This window comes from Sceloporus occidentalis, unplaced genomic scaffold (assembly GCF_023333645.1).
Source record: "Sceloporus occidentalis isolate IW3139 unplaced genomic scaffold, rSceOcc1.0.p SCAF_46, whole genome shotgun sequence".
NCBI classification, from domain to species: Eukaryota; Metazoa; Chordata; class Lepidosauria; order Squamata; family Phrynosomatidae; genus Sceloporus; species Sceloporus occidentalis.
The window spans coordinates 8,011,182-8,029,127 of NW_028317026.1; the positions used below are offsets into that span (position 1 = coordinate 8,011,182).

Here is a 17,946-nt window from a genome sequence, read left to right on the forward strand (position 1 = left end):
ACCGTATTAATTAATAAAAAATATTATAGGAACGCATTTGTTTAAATAAAAAAAAATCTTTTTTTTTTTTTTTTTCTTCATTTTGTGTGCAAGTGCATAGTGAGGTTCATCCGAATGACCTTTATGAATTTACACGCATTCTCTGCATCTCCTACTTATCTGTGTGCATGCGCACTGTACATGTGAGTGTTCGAGGTGGGTTAACAAGACCTCCTGTATACTTATGCATAAAGATCTTCCAAATGCAAACGGGTTGCATTTTATTTTTTAATTTTTTTTTACAGGTAAATAATGCATATTAAAATACATACAAAGTACTTTGTAAAGGTCCATTCTTCATTGGTGGCACTTTATGCTTGCTCCTTGCTAGCGTGGTGGCAGTGAACACGTGATCATAGTGCAGGCGTTGTCACCAAATGACCTGCACCGTATGTAGTTATGCAGTTGACATGTTTCTCCTGCAAATAGTGCGTGTGATGAAGTTACTTATGGGATAATGTAATGGATAAACCTTTCCAAAGACTGTGTTTGAGTCCTCAGTTGTTTGTAACGTTTAATTAATCCTTAGGGATGATTTGACATCAGCGCAGATGTCACTATGACTTCTTTACTGCTTTACTACGGACAGTAGTGGTTTGATGCTATCATTGCTAATTATCTACTGGGGCAATTTGTCTTAATTCCTCCATTCTTTGCTTATTGTTTAGTTGTTACTTTACTTTTCCTAAGTAAAACTCATGTACATAGGAAAGAACTGTCCCATATAAAATAGTTCCGTATGTTGTATCTCTAATAAGTATAGCATTCTGTTCAGTTAGCTTATGCAATAGCATTATTTCAATTTAAAGTTCAGGCTTGTCCCCCAAATTGTATTTTTATATTTAATCTATGTTGGAGTCAACTTTGCGTGGGCAATACATGTTACTGCATGCAAATCGGAAGATACATTCTTTAGTTATCAGAGATGGAAAATGAGACTTCCGTCGGCTTTCTCTAACTGATGTGTATGCAAGTCTATTGTATATACTCATTACCACTCTAACCTTGAAGCAGCAGCCAATCACATCTTTGCTAGCAAAACAGCCATGTTCACATAGGATACATATGATTGGCTGCTGCCACCCTTGTTAGCCAGAATGAGAGTTTTTTTTTTGCCCAGCATGTACACAAAGCATACTGCTGTATGCTCCCAGCTTGAAGTGGCGGCAGCTGTGGGAGGAGTTAAATTAAACAGAATAACTTTGATAACTCTAGAATGCATTGGAGTCTGTAACAAAGTTAACTATAATACGCATTCAGTATAAAAATATGATGGGAGTGCTTATTTATTATATTGAAATGATAGAATATAATAAATATATAGAATTGAAAGAATGTGTATAACCCCCCATTTATATGATGGCCAGGCCCGGACTGGGACAAAAAATAGGCCCGGGCATTTAAGCCTGAGCAGCCCATATTTATTTATTTATTTATTTATTGTTAAAGCCCACCCTTCATGTACCATCTTTGCATTTAATCATTCACACAAATCATTAACACATTCATTAATGCAGTCTCACAAATCATTCAAGCAATTCATCCACACATGAATTCATTAATTGTCATACGCATTCACACAATTCATCCACACATTTATTCATTCATTCTCATACGCATTCACACTACCCCCTCTCATCATCTTATCTGCCCCTTCTCACTATGTTCCCCCTTTTCACTATGTAACCCCCTTCCCCACTTCTCAATATGTACCGCCTCTATCTATCCCCTCTCCCCCTTTCTCACTACCTAACCCCCCTCTGCCCCTTCTCACTGCAGCCCCTTCCCTCACCCTATTTACCTTGTTGCCAGAGCAAGCAGCAACTGGGAGTAGTCCGCACAGGGCGCCTGTGGCAGGGCAGGATTGACTTAGGGGCTGATGGAGCTGCAGCTCCAGGCTCCTACCTTAAAATAGGCCCAGTCAGGACCGGACTGACTGGGCCTATATGGCCGCATTAAGGCAGAGCCCCTTAAGCCCGCCGCAACTGCAACCGGGTCCGCCACTCTAAGGCAGAGCCGGCCTTAGGTGTTCTGGCGCCCTGTGCGGACTACTCCTCTGGTGCCCCCCCATCCCAAAAAAAGAAAGGAATAAAAACTTGTAACAAAACTCCCCTTTCTCACTATCTATCCCCCTGTATCACTATCTACCACCTCTGCCTCTTCTCACTGTTATCATTATATACTGAGGCAGACATTGACGGTGGTACAGCATAATACTTATCACTATATACTGAGGCAGAAATTGACGGTGGTACAGCATAACACCTACCACTATATACTGAGGCAGACAATGACGGTGGTACAGCATAACACCTATTACTATATACTGAGGCACACATTGACAGTGGTACAGCGTAATCCCTATCACTATACATTGAGCCAGACATTGACAATAGTGCAGCATAACCCCAATCACTATATACTACACCAAACATTGTTGTGGTGTAGGCCTACCACTTAGTAGTAGGGATGCACCGAAACGAATTCTGGACTGAAACCGAAAATGCAGCATTTACCTGTCCGAAACCGAAAATGACCTCCCCACACCATAAAAAAAACCCTTTTATTTAAAGTAAGTAACACACCAAAATAGGACAAAACAATTAAAAAACAATATTATATGTATATATATATGATTGTTAACAGCAATCACATTCCTATCATGCCCAGGCATACCCAGATTCCAGGATGTACTCGCAGACTTGGCATGATAGGAGTATGATTGCCCTATCTACCCCTTCTCACTCCCTTCTGCCCCATCTACCCCTTCTCACTCCCTTCTCCCCTATCTACCCCCTTTCCCCCTATCCACCCCCTTTCCCCCGTCTCACGCCCTTCTCCCTATCTACCCCCTCCTAACTATCTACCCTCTCCCTCTTTGAAGTTCACTTACCTTTCAGGAGTCCTGCGGTGAGGGTGCAAGGCCTCTGCCTCCCAGCTCTGCCACTGTATGGAACAGTATAGAGTGATGGGAGTTATGATGTACTTTTAGAGCATAATTAGATCATGAAAAAGACATTGGAAATGGTACAGCATAACACCCATCACTCTCACACACTTACCAATCCACACGTATATACCAATCCACACGTATATACCAATCCACACATATATACCAATCCACACATATATACCAATCCACACATATATACTAATCCACTCTCACTGAATATTTTCCTACCTTTCCTCTTTTCTCCTTACAGCTCCTTTTCCTCCTCTTCGCTCCTCTTCTTCAGTTCTTCTGTCTTCTCTGTCTTCTTCCGGTTCAGAGGGCACGGACAGCGGTGGGCGCGGCTTCAGTGTTGTGCGCCGGGATCTAACAACAAACCCCGGCGCACAGCAGCTGTTGGCGCGCGGATCACAAGGGAGCGGTATCGGAGGTCTTTAGCAGACCTCCGGCTCCCTTGAGTGATTTTAAGCCGGGTTGAACCCGGCTTAAAATCACTCAAGGGAACCGGAGGTCTGTTAAAGACCTCCGATACCGCTCCCTTGCGAGCCTGCTCCTCCAGCGGCGGACATTACTGTCCGTCTCTGGAGGGGTGCCGGGTGCCGCAAGTTGGCACCCCCTGATGAGCGGCACCCGGTGCGGACCGCCCCCTAGAGTGTGACGCCCTGTGTGGTCGCACACCCCAAAGGCCGGTCCTGCTCTAAGGGGCCGGGAAGCCCCCACCAGGGCCGGCCTTAGGGGTTTGCGGCCGCACAGGGTTTAAATTAAAACATCGGGTTTTTTTTAACTTTATTTAACATCCTCCATGTTAAATAAACATGGAGGATGTTAAATAAAGTTAAAAAAACCCCGATGTTTTAATTTAAACCCTGTGCGGCCGCGTTAATGCGGCCGTGGGTAGGGTAGGGGCCTGGAGCTGCAGCTCCATCAGCCCCTAAGTCAATGCGGCCCGGCCCACCGGGCAAACGCCCGGTGTGCCCGATGGCCAGTCCGGGCCTGATGATGGCCATTTGGTATGACTGCATCTCGATTCCGTTAAACGCATGATTGCCAAGCTAATTACACAAGTCCTATCACGGGCAGGTTTGCTGCCCTGTATAGTGTGCCTGACTCTTAAAACCCAATTCCCATTTGATGAATTAGAAATAACCCTGCTAATGCTCTGGTCAGATTTGGGTAAAACTTTCAATAAACGGAATTAACTGCGCACAAATTGCAGTAATCAGTGCATAATTAAAGAATGACGTGTGTACATGCAAAAAGTCAGTAGTGCTTAGCAATAAGCTACAAAAATAAACGTGTCATAAAATTCTTGTTATTTTGTTGTGTACAGTCTTAATTTCTGTGTCATGATCTCGTAAACGAGTTTTAGATCTCATACTTCTAGCAAAGAATAGAACTGTGCAAAGCTGTAGAGTTTTTTCTTTTTTCTTGAATCCAGTACGTAGGTCTTATTTTTGCCTGCATTCACTTAGCGATGTATATACTACTAAATATACAGTGCATTGATCTGCATGCTATAAAAGCTCGGCAAAGAATGGCCAGGGGCCCACAATGGCTACTTTCTTTTGCCCGATTACCATAACTTAGAAAAGACATTAACCCAGGGGGGTGTTACAGGGTCACCGTACCCAAGGCTGGGTCCCCCTGTTTGAGGGCTGAGGAATCGCCAGTCAGTCCCTCATACGGATCGCACTCAGCTATCCACGGGTCATCCAGACCACCATTCGTAGTAAACCAAGAAGAACTCTCTTTATTACAAACACACAGAACTTATATACAATCTCAATGCAGTGTGTACCGAACCCAACCCCCAATCCCATCAGCCACATCCCATCACAAATCCCATCAGTATACAGGGGATGTATCAGGTGAGGGGATTACAGAATACAATGGGTTCCCCCACCTGTGTTATCCCCCCTGTAGTGCGGGTGCCGTCTGGGCAGACAGGGCTGTGTTGGCTGATTAAGAGCCCCAGCCAGATTAGAGGATCGTCTCCTTGAAGGCTGGGGCTGAATCCACATCAGTCTCTGGGCCGGTTACACAATAAACACAATATAATATATTACCGGGTCACGGTATACAGAACCGGACACAAAAGTGCTCCGTGACCCGGCTAAACTTCATATGACATATGAGCCAGCTAGCCTGGCCCTGTCACAGATCTCCCCCTTGACCAACGGTCCGGCAGACCAGGCAGATCCACACGGGTCTGCTGCAGGCTGTCCGAGTGGACAAAGTTCACAGGTGCAGGCCTTAGTTCATGGCCCCCTTTGTCAGAATCATCCATTGAAGGTGGGCCAGGGCCCTGGTTGCCCAAAAGGATAGTCAGTAGTCCTCTGTGAATTGGAGGACGGTCCCAGCTCAGCCGGGGGCACATGACTATCCCCCTCACCGGGGTAACAGGGGCACGTGGAGACTCTTGCTCCCTAGTCTTGGGAACGGAGTCTGGGGCAGCTGCCAGGCCAGGGTGGTTGCATGGAAGGAAAACCCTGCTGATCGGGCCGGGGGCACTCTGGGAACCAGGGAAACACGTAGAGGTAGTAAGCGAGGCCTCTACCGGGACACTGGAGTGACCTAGGGGACACTCTGGGACAGGAACAGGTGCCCTTACAGGGTTATTGGGCGAGCTAAGCAGCTCTGCGGGGTACTCGGGGGACCCAGGGGAATACTCCGGGGCAGGGACAGGTGCCAATACTATACCACCGGGAGGGTTAAGCAGACCCTCGATCTTCCTCTCTGGGACAAGTGCCTCTGCCTGGGCACGGGGAGAGTCAGAGGAACACTCTGGGACAGTGACCTGGGCTTCTAGGAGGACACTTGGGGAACCAGGGATCACTTCGGAGAACACAGGGATAGGAACCAGGGCCTGCGCCAGGCTACTGAGAGGACCCAGGGAACTCGGCAGCCCCTCTGGCGTCCTCGCTAGGTTAGGGAACGGTGCCTCTACCGGGTCACCGGGGACTTCAGTGGGAACCTCTGGGGCAGTGACCCGGACTTCTCCCAGGACACTCGGGAAATCAGGGGGACAATCTGGGGCCCTGGCTTCTACGGGCATAGATAAGGGTTTGGTGAGGGGGATTGTGCCACTTACTCGGGCGGTGGGGACAGTCATCTCTTCTGCCGGGGTAGAGCAGTCAGGGTTGTTGGTGGGGACTTGGGTCGGAGCTTTTGGCTTCCTCCTCCGCTTCTTTTTGCTGGCGAGGACCTCGGTTCTTCTCACCAGGGCAGGGGCCGAGGAGTAGGTGAAGAGGACCTCGGTCCCACTCCCGCAAGTTGTAGTACCATGCTCCCAGTCTCCTTGTAACTCCTGGAGCTCCACTCTCCGCAGCAATTCTTTATAGTCCCCCTCGAGCTGCCATTCCTCTTGGACCAGGCAATCCATAACAGCCTCCAGCTCGGGGGGAATAGCATAAACCAGGACTTCTGCACGGTTGTCCCAGATTGTATCCCTGCGGTACTGGCAGGGGCTTCCGAAGGACGAGTCAAATTGGAAGGCATCATATATCAGTCCTGGGTCGATGGGGCTATACAGCATCAGAGGGTCGCTGTGGTCTTCACCTGCTAACTGCTGGGAGAATCCCTGGTAGCGGCTCTGGAGGTCGAGCTCTGCATATATGAGACCCCTCAATTCGTCTTCCCACTCCGGCAACGGGTTCTCGTAGATCCCACATTGTCCAGTACTGTGCCCAGTACGTTTCAAAGTGGGGATGGGAGAAATCATCCCTCCAGTCTGCGGGCGCAGACTCTAACTGCCATTGCTGGTGTTCCAGCTCACACACCTCGGCTGTAACCCGGTCTCTCTCACCCTCTGGTTCTCGGAAGGGTTGAATATCCTGGTATGATATTTTGGTGTTCTGTTCCCCTAGTCTGGGAGATACAGACCCACTCTGGCTCAGTTCCCGGTGACACATTTTAATCACCGCCGTCACTTGCTCCGATGTAGCCCCTCCTGGGTACAGGGATAAGTGCCATAGAATGTTCTTTTGTAGAGCACTCAGTCCGAGGCTCTCCTCTGGGGCATCCTGGTGCCGGTCCATCTCTCTGCAGTCCGCAATCAGAGTAGCCTTTCCTTTGCTACAAACCTCCAGGAGCTCTCTCGGTGTCTCTCGTCTGCAATCCCAGTTGGTGGTTTGGATTTCACCCAAGTCGTGGGATTCGTCCCACCGCTGCCAACCAATGTTACAGGGTCACCGCACCCAAGGCTGGGTCCCCCTGTTTGAGGGCTGAGGAATCACCAGTCAGTCCCTCATACGGATCGCACTCAGCTATCCACGGGTCATCCAGACCACCATTCGTAGTTAACCAAGAAGAACTCTCTTTATTACAAACACACAGAACTTATATACAATCTCAATTAGGGCTGAAACAACAAATCGATAATAATCGATAACGGAAATCGTTGTCGACGATTTCCGTTATCGATTAATCGAGTGATCGATTCGTTGTTGGAGCACTCGGCTCCTTTTACTTACCTCCGCGAGCGTTCCCCGCTTCCGCTACACGTGCCTTCTTTTAGTTGCGGTTCGCTCTGTGCGAGTGGCTCCGTTCGCACAGAGCGGTTCGCTCTGTGCGAGTGGCTCCGTTCGCACAGAGCGATTCGCGGGGGTGGGGGTGGGGCTTCAGGGGATGCAGGGCAGAGTGGGGGTGGGGGGGCAGGCCAGGGTAGGAGACTGAGTGCAGGGCAGGGTGGGGGTGGGGATGCAGGGCAGGGTGTGAGTGTGGGGGCAGGGCAGGAGACTGGGTGCAGGGCAGAGTGGGGGTGGGGGTGCAGGGCAGAGTTGGAGACTGGGTGCAGGGCAGAGTGTGGGTGCAGAGCAGAGTGGGTGCAGGGTGTGAGTGTGGGGGAAGGGCAGAATGTGGGGGCAGGGCTGGGTGCAGGGCAGAGTTGGAGACTGGGTGCCAGGGCTGGGTGCAAAGTGCCAGGGCTGGGTGCAAAGTGCCAGGGCTGGGTGCAAAGTGCCAGGGCTGGGTGCAAAGTGCCAGGGCTGGGTGCAAAGTGCCAGGGCTGGGTGCAAAGTGCTGGGTGCAAAGTTCTGGGTGCAAAGTGCCAGGGCTGGGGCAAAGTGCCGGGTGCAAAGTGCCAGGGGTGGGGCAAAGTGCTGGGTGCAAAGTGCCAGGGCTGGGTGCAAAGTGCCGGGTGCAAAGTGCCGGGTGCAAAGTGCCGGGTGCAAAGTGCTGGGTGCAAAGTTTCTTGAACAGTAATAGTCCACCTCTTTTCAGAATGTTTGGGGTTATTTTGTTTCATAAATATTGTGTTTGGGTTTTTGTACTTTGAAAATATTGTTTTTTTATTACATCATAACAAAATAAGAATGTTAATGTAAATTTTAAGCTGTCACAGGGGGTATTTAGGGAATATTATGAAGGACAAATGAAGTCTTGTCTAGGCCCATCAAGATGTAACATGGGCTCCAATGCACGTAAATCACGGTAAACAAAGAGCAAAATGAAGAAGCAAGGAAGTCTGTTGTCCTGGGAGACATGCTCGTATTTTGGAGAACCATTATCATCGTTATCTGGGTAGAGGGACGTTTCCCAATTAGTACATAGGTAAGAGGAGGACAGGCAAGGTTATATTCTGTTGCCATGTTACCAGTGTACACTTAACGTAATTAAGTATCCTCACAGGCATCCTTTCTGAAAATAGTTTATTATAAGTGATGCTTTCCTGGAAAGTGTATTTTACATTAAGTAGCTGACACCATAACGGGGAATCCCTCTTTTTTTGTTTGTAGCCCATTCACACAATAACTTTTTCAATATAACCTTTAACACGTGAAGCTATTTCACTTCCAAATGATCTACTTAATCATTAATGATTAATTATTCCAGATTATTTACTACTCTACAAGCAAATTTAAGGAAATATATGTATCTCTCTATCCCACTTTCTACAGTCATGCCCTTATTTAATTTTTTTTAGTTTGGGCTGATCCTAAGAATTATGTTTCTGAGATACATTGATAAACTTGGGAACTCCCCTTGATGAGGCCCTAAGACAAAAAAGCAGCCCTAAATCATGATGCTCCCTCCACCATACTTTACCATTGACATGGTATTTTCCTTTGGGTATGCTGTGCCCTTTTTACCCCATACGTAGTGCTGCAATTCTTCCCGAACAATTCAATCGTAGTTTCATCAGAACACAAAACAACTTGGAGAGCAGTGGCTTCTTTTTTTGTTGTCCCGCCATGGACTCCATGCCTGTTCTTGTTTTGCATATGTAGATTCATGAACATAGGTGTTAACCAGTTCCAATGATTCCCTCAAGCTGTTACTCTAGGGTTCTTTTTTAACCTTCTGCGTTGTGCCCTTGGAGTCAGCTTTATTCAAAACAACAATTCTTGAGATGCTTTTTTTTTTTTTTTTTTTTTTTTTTTTTTTTAATCGGTCGTTGATTGGACTCCAGGTTTGCCAACTCCCAATTAGCTGTTCTTAAAGTAATAGCATAGGGGTTCACATACTTTTTCCAACCCACACTGTGAATGTTTAAATGATGTATTCAATATGGATAAGAACAATACAATAATTTGAGTTAAAACCGATTGTGTTCGTTATTGTAACTTAGATGAAGATCATATCATATTTTAAAACAAATTTATACATAAATGGTGGTAATTCCAGAGGTTTCACTTTTTCTTTTTCGTCCATTCATTTTTGGACAATGAATTTAATTTCCTGCCCTTTCGGTTCGGACGAAATTCCGGAAGACTTTTTTAATTCGGTAATGACATTTGTTTTGTCACTCACTCTCATTAACTCTCTGGCTCTCTCATGTTCTCTCGGGCTCTCTCAATATCTCCCTACCTTCTAAGCTGAACGCTTCCGTGTCCTTGTATCCTTTTTTGCAGCTTCTTGTTCTCATGTCTTCTTTCTTCACTTGCTTCTACCCCTGCCCGCTCTATTGTGCAGGCTTCCCTGGAGTGCTTTTGCAAAAGGGCATGACGTGGCTCTGACCTTTTGCAGAGGTACTCCAAGGCTCGAATATTGCAGACGGAGTTTCAGAGAAAGAGAGGTATACTGTAAAATAAAACATGTCCCCGGGTTACGTAAAACTCGACTTTCGCATAGAGTTCCGGAATGATCGACTTACGTAAGATTTACACAACACGCTCACTGGGGCCTATTCACTTAAGAGTGAGTTTGTAGAAGAGTTTAAGATTTCAACTAACTGATATCACGATGATTTATGAAGGCCAAACCCCAATTAGCTTCTCCTGCAAGAAGGGCAGTGCTGGCCCAGTCTAAAGGAAAGTGGGAGATTTTTAAAACTCTCTTCACTGATTAAACTATGCATTGTTCAGGGCAAGTAGTGAATAGATCTCGCTCATGCACGCCCTCACACACACACACTCTCACGCCCTCACACACTCTCACGCCCTCACACACACACTTTCTCTCTCTCTCTCTCGTACACTCTCTCTCTCTCACTCTCTCATAGTAGTTATGTTAAGTTTATGCTATTAATGATGGCGCAGGCCTGGCATGGAAAGATTGATAATATGTCCGTGACTTCTTCAAGCAGTCAACAGGCTCTTCAGGCCATTCGTCTCGGGCCAGACTCGTGGTGCTTGCAGTCGGTACAGCGCCGTACGTGATGGTAAGCACTGTATGAACGGCAAACTCCAGCGTCAACAGGCAGTGTATTTCAGCAACGGGCCTGATTTAATTGCTATGGGATAATGAATGGAGCCTTTCTGCACTTAAATTGTTAGACATTGCCCAGGTGATTGCAGTCATCTGTGGTATGTAGTATTGATTTCTCCACTACAGCCCGCAGTCTTCCGCTAGTTTTCCAATAACATCTTTTGTATTTTATTGTGTTGTATTTGCCTGTCCCAATTTCCCTTTCTAGTTTTTTTTTTTCCCTTTATTGATTCCGGTCTGCTGAAAGCATAGCTTTGAATGATGTAAAAGTCGTTTAATAACCACCCCGTGCTTTTTTAACATTTTTTTTTATTGTGTTTTGAATCAGCTAGAACAGGAAAACCCCGAGGAAAGTTATTTGGCATCTTTTCAGTTTAATATAGAAAAAGTCATTTCTGTAAGTTTACAAAGCTGTCATGTACCTCTCGTCACTTCAAGAAAGGGAGCCAGGAGACTTCCCGGCGCCTGTGTGCCTATGGCTTTTCTGTGAATATTATTCTAGCACACCAAATCTGCTAATGAGTCGTGATGTTCGGGGGAACCGGTTTTCTGTTTGAACTATTGATTAGCTGGGTGATTTTTCCGTGAATAATGAAAAGGACTCTTGCATTTATAAGGGACCCTTTATAGAATATCATGTACCCTTGGCTTAAAGACATAGACCGTTCACATCTCTGGAAATGTAACATTAAAGGGGAAGTATAATGTCCCAGACAGCCTTTCCTGAATAATAAAGCATATTAAAGTACTGAAAAGAAAAGGATTTACCTTAGGTAGAAGCTGCAGCTCCTGCACTGCTACATGGTCTGATAAAGTTCACTACAGATTGGCTGCTTGAAGCCATTAACAGCTCACAAATTACTAATTCTTTTCTACATCTGAGCTCAAACCTAGATCTCTCACGTTCATTGTTACAGTTGGAATTGTTGACGCTGTATTTCTACAGACCCAATCTGATGGAAATTGCAATGTGGCCCTATTATCATAGCAATTAAAGGGTTTTTGCTGATTGGAGGGTTTTTCCATTGATTGCTAACCGTTTAACATCTACACCATATGAGCTCTTTAGAAATTACCCCAATTTTCTTGTAAGTGATAAAATAATCCAAATCTCACTTTGTGCAGAGAAAAGTAAGCCAGTATCTTTGTTCCTCACCAAAACCACTTAACAGGTGCTTGTAACGGGAAAGGATAAATAATATTTTGGTAGTTCATCAATCGTTTATTTTCTGCATATTGAGCCGTTATAATAGTGCTAAGTGGTTTAACAACAATGGGTGTTGGGTAAAAAGAAACTAATCAACATGTTGACATGTGGCCATCCACTGTACCGCTAATAAAACAAAATCCAGAATTCTTGGTCCCAATAAGGACACTCAGCATCTTTACGTGGATGTATAGCCTTAAGATAAAGCGCCATGTTATTTTATAGAGCACTGAATTTTGGATTTCTAAGTCCGGGACATGAGATGACTGCTCTCCTCCTTTCTCTGTCTCTCTTTCTCTGCAAGCTCTCGCTTTAGTGAATAAACCCCTGAATTTTTGAAACCAATGCAGGAACAGGGAGCTTAGTGTGCGAGAGCTCAAAATGACCGGAAAAAGTGATGAAATTGTAGATTTAGAGGAAAGGCATATATATATAGATATAGATATATATATAGATAGATATGTCTCTTGCATGCAGAGATTTATAACTTTTTCTTCTTCTTCGTCTTCCTGTTCAGTGTTCGATTAGGAACTGCCGCACAGCCTTTCACGTGACATGTGCCTTCGACCACGGTTTGGAGATGAAAACTATTCTAACAGAAGAGGATGAGGTGAAATTCAAATCGTATTGCCCAAAACACAGCTGTGGCAAAAAACCAGACCATAGTCTCATCAGCCAAGGTACACAGGATTTCAACGAAAGAACTGAAACCCCCCCATCTCATCTAGACCGTATACCAGAACTGAACGCCTCCCAGCATGGCAGCCAGAGGAAACTGAAACTCCAGCAACTCGAAGACGACTTCTACACTTTTGTCAGTGTACAAGACGTGAGTGAAGCCCTTCAAGTTCCAATCGAGGTGATCGATTTTATTTACCAGTACTGGAAGCTGAAGAGGAAAGCCAACTTCAATAAACCGCTCATAACTCCAAGGAAGGATGAAGAAGATAACCTGGCGAAGCGAGCGCAAGATGTTCTTATCCGTCGGCTCCAGCTCTTCACTCATCTACGCCAAGACCTGGAGAGGGTAAGGAGTGGAGTTTGCCAACGTGTCCTGTATGTTTGTATGTTATATATGTACACGTTTCTTTCAAGCAAGAGTCTTTTTAACATAATTCTTTAGGCATTTTAATAATAATGTAATTTAATTCATAAAAACATATTCCCATCCCCCCCCCCCTTTACAGGGGGATATATTGAACCTTTTAGGCTCTTCCACTTATACGGCCTAAAATTGCAATGTTATTTAGGTTACCTTTAAATGTGCTTCCCCCCTAGGCATATATATAATTTCTCCTTTTCTTCCTTGTGAAACATTTTGTTCTTTCATAATCTGTCATTCCTTACTGCATATAGGGTGTGAAGTCTAGTTTATGTCAAAATGATTGCTAAATTTAGAGAATGCTATATATAGAAGTAGTTCCAAGGAACTTGAGGACTATTCTCAGACATCTGACACGATAATAATGCTTGAAGGAAGCCAGACGGCATGTGCTTTAACTATCGTAAGCCTTTTCGAGTTGTAATCTGTGGCTGAGGAGTAGGCCTTGTGTGCCTCAGAGATATGCAAAACTTTGGCTTTCTTGAGCCATAACATCCTCTTCAAAGAGGTGATATTACTTTTACCCCAGCGACTCTTAATGAAACCATTGTGAAAGCGAAGCTTCAATCCATTTATATATATATATATATATATATATATATATATAATATTGTGAGCTGGGATCATGTAACCACACAGTCTTAAGGTTTGAAATACCACATAAGGCTGAATTATTTTTAGAATTGTAGTCCTTTTTATTAAAAGGTCTTAAAACAAACAAAAAGAAAAGCCTTGCTCTCTGAGCACTTACTGACAAACAAAAACCAACTATCGTTGGACGGCTTACCCGCTACCAACAAAAAACCATTTAGCACAGACCTTTTTCGTTTAGGAACCGTTCAGCAGATTTGTTTAGGAGAAAATGCAGTCTCACTCACTGCTTGTATGTTTCTCACCTGACTAACTTACAGGGCTCCTTTTTGTAGCAGCCCCCTGCTGCTCATTGGTAACAGGTGAGTAAATCTCTGAACCAGAACTCCTGGACTGGCTGCATCACCTGCTGCAAGTAAACTGTGGAGTGGAGCACTGGCCCTCCCTTCTCTCCAAATGCTCCACCCCAGGGACCCAAACATAACTACAACATTACCATTACTTTGCTGGTAACAAAACATTCTCCCTGGGGTTATCGAATACATTGCACTGCAGTATTTTGTGGGAAATGTACATGTTATCCACCACAATGCCCTGTTCCCTGTCACAATATATATATATATATATATATATATATATATATATATATATATATATATATATATATACACATAATGTGTGTGTTAGTTGTGATAATGGGGGAAAAAACACTACTTATTTTTCCCATCTGCTTTATAGGTGCGTAATCTTACGTACATGGTGACACGGCGGGAAAAGATGAAACGTTCTGTGTGCAAAGTGCAGGAGCAAATATTTAATCTTTATACCAAACTTGTGGATCAGGAAAAAAGTGCTGGTACGTCCCTTTTCAGCTTGGTATAATGTTTTTAACTTACCAGGTTTATGACGTAGGGAACATATCACAGTTCAAATATGGCTATTCTGAAGAAGAGCTGGTGCAACCTAGGCAAAACCTTGTCTTGGCCACCTGGGTCCACCCTTTGTGCCCTGTCCTTGAAGGCTGGGTCATGTGCTCCCCCCCTGCATTGATAGCGCCCTTTGTCCTTTCCTTCACTGTGCTACACACCCACATGTAGTTCAGGTATAGCTCAAATAAACACCACATGAAAACACAGTATTGCAGGTATAGACCAACTATAAAATCACAAGCCCTGAAGTTATTGATCAAGAAAATAATGTATGGAAACCAAAAACTGTAGGCATAGATCACAGGTCGCACACCACAGAGGCCAGCCCTGACACCCAGATTGCACAAATAGGACTTGCTGCAGCACCTACATTGCACACAGACATGGAACATGACCCGATTGCATCCACAGGATATTCAGCCTATCTCTCGCCTTTCCCATGCCCCTACTTTTCTCATCACCCTCCTCTTCTCTTTGTCCCTCTCCTTTTTGTTTCTTTTTATCTCTCCTTTTTCTCTTTATTTTTCCCATTCTCTTTCCTGCTTTCTCCCATTATCTCTCCTCCCCTTTCTTTTTTACTCCCTTTTTTATCTCTCATCTTTCTATCCCCTTCTCTTTTTCTCCTTCCCTTCTCTTTATCTCTCCCTTCTCCTCCTCTTTTTTCTTTATTGCTCCCCTCTTTTTTTCATCTCAATCTATTCACCCTTCTCCTCTTTCTTTTATTTCTCTTTTCTTTGATTCCCCTTTCTGATTATATCTACTTCTTTTCTATATATCTCATCTCCTCCTATTTCGCTGTCTCTCCTCTTTCTCTTTATCTCATCTCTCCCCTTTCTCCATATTCCTCCCTTACGCGTTATCAATCCTCCCCTCCCAATATTGTTTCTCCTTTTCCACATCCCTTTTCTTTCACATAATTGTCCTCTTTTCATTATCTCTCCCTTTCTCTCTGTCTTTATCTCTTTTTTTTTTTTCTATCCTATACTATCTTTCCCCATCATTTACCTTTTCTGAAGTACTTCTTCTTGCAGGCCTCCATCATGGTGCACCTGACCTCACTGCAGAGTGCCCAGATATGATGTCATATATGAGGCAGGGTGCACCATGATTACTCGCCAGCGAATAATGCTGAGCACTGGGTTATGACACCATTCCTCTTCTGAAGGAGAAAAGAAAGGAGCAAGGTATTAATATTTGATTTTAATAGAACATATTTTAATTTTTGTAAAAGCTTTACATTTCGAACCTTGCCCCAGAGTTATCTCTTTTTAATACCTTGGTCCTTTCTTTTATATCAAGTGCTTCTTTAGGGTATCATTGGTATTTCATATTACTTCTTTTTGGGAACTGATTAAGAGCAGTATGACAGCTCAGGAAATCATGATTTGTAAAAATGTACAATGAAGTAAATATCGAGCTGAATGATTATCGTAAGGTGTAATTGGTATGACCATATTTATTTTTTGTTTCTTTACAAAGCAGATATACCTATGGAGACAATGTTGCTTTTTAATTCTCAACCACTGGACCCAGATGCACCAAAGATAGAAGACTTAAAGTGGCATTCGGCATACTTCAGAAAACAGCTGAGCTCTTCATTGGGACATTCCATGAAAATGTCCCACAAGAAGAGCAGATCGGAGAATGAAGGGAAAACTGGGCATTCACGGCCCAGGTGTTCCAGCAGGAAGAAGGAAATGCAGCTTTCTGACTGTACCATTTCTTTCGAAAGGACCGTTGGAAGGATTTCACCTGTGCAGCAGAAAAATGAGATGACCATGCCAGAACACAGGAAAAGGCGTGACAGTCGTTCGCAATGTGAAATTATTAGAGCAGAGCTGAAAGAAAAGCCTCTAAAGCACCAACCTAAACCACTGAGACCCTCAGAGCTGTCAGATAAACAGGCTGAAAACAAGCGTAACCCCAGCCAGTGCGGTGGGAGATCAACCGCCGCTGCTACAATCACAAAGAAAACCTCCGGGAACAGCTCAAATAGGTACAGTGGCTCATTAATCAAAATACATTGCAGCCAGTCTTCGGTCAAAGCGCCCACTAGTCCTGTCAAAAACTGGGGGGGATTCCGAATTCCAAAGAAAGGAGAGAGACAACAGCAACAAGAAAAAGTGGATTCCTCAAGGCCAAACCAGAAACGCCAGTACCTTGGGCCTGTTTCCCCGAAAGACAGGACAAATGACGATTTGAAAACAGACAATGAGAATGATGGGTACGTCCCAGATGTGGAGATGAGTGACTCTGAGCCGGAATCAACAGAGAAGTGCCGAATGCAGAGGCTAGCACCAGGCAGCACCATCAGCAGAGGATACGAGACAGACATCATTAGGAGAAGCATCCTAGCATCATGACTGGGCGTTCTAGTGATGGTTCTTCAGCATTGTTGCTGGAAGAGTGTCTGCTTGCTTACTTGCTAAGGCATTATTTTTGTGTACACAGGAGGACAGGAAAGAGTTGTTACTTAGTCTGTAACCTGACAGGTCAATAACCAGCTCTTCCCTTATTTGTTCCAACTTGTTTACTTGCACTCGAAAATCACTGATTTTCGTCTTACCCCTGTAGTTTTGCTTCCACGGTATAGCTGAGCACACATTTGTTTATCTGTTTTTCTTGGGCATGAAGACTGTCCATTTTGTTGGTTTACAAGAGGTTAAGCTGCACTGGAATTGCTTTCATTTGCCCCTTGAAAGCACAAGTTATTGCTTTTTGAAGCGATAACACAAAGGTTGTTACTGTCTTGGGTACGCCGTTTTGCACTTCTGGCCCATTACATTTCTTTGCACTGCAACTTGGTCTGTCTTTCAAGCATGGTCTTAAGAAAAGTTATCCGCCCATTCATGCTGTTTGTGGCCAAGTGTTCTGGGTATTCACTATGGTAGACCAAGAAATAGAAGTTGTGATATGAAGGAATATGTCTGAGATGCCTGTGTCTGAGATGATTGTGTGATAGACTTTTCATGAATCTTCAAATCAAAGGGAACTTCCTTCCATGAAAACCAAAGTTTTGCCCTGTACACACATGCTCTCACCTTTTGCTTACATACTAGCATATCTGCTGCATCTTCCCCTGGCCTTCGATTCCAGTTGGATTGTGTGTGGGACAAAGAGTAAGGGGTATGATGCATAATTATTTCCTCTTGATATAGGAAAATGTCATGGTCTGATAAACGTAGGCAGTCAGCGGACAGTTTCAAAGATTACAAAAGTTCAACAGAATCTTAGTCCATTTCAAGTACGTCTGATGCACAAAACGCAGAAGCATTGGTTGAATGCTTATTCTAGTTTATCCAGACTACTGTACAAAGCTGTATATCTGCCCAAAACCCAATATCCATGATCTCTTCTAAGTTTTATATGTAGGACTTTACTAATATAAAACGTGTGTTTTGTTAGGGGTAATTATAGAACTCTGAAAACTTGCATTCCATTTTCACTACTTAACTTTTAATCGAAGAGTTCCAGCGACCAT

The 17,946-nt window shown here is 44.4% G+C and overlaps 1 protein-coding gene across 1 annotated transcript in view; it reads left to right on the forward strand.

Annotated features, from left to right (window-relative positions):
* LOC149289393 (protein Jade-1-like) overlaps positions 1-16,828 on the forward strand; it is a 32,662-nt gene extending 15,834 nt beyond the window's left edge. The window contains exons 8-10 of the mRNA XM_089490705.1: positions 12,361-12,870; positions 14,275-14,392; positions 15,948-16,828. Of these exons, the coding sequence (XP_089346831.1) occupies positions 12,361-12,870; positions 14,275-14,392; positions 15,948-16,828 (1,509 nt within the window). The remainder of the gene's footprint in view (positions 1-12,360; positions 12,871-14,274; positions 14,393-15,947) is intronic.
* The last annotated feature ends 1,118 nt before the right edge of the window (positions 16,829-17,946 follow it).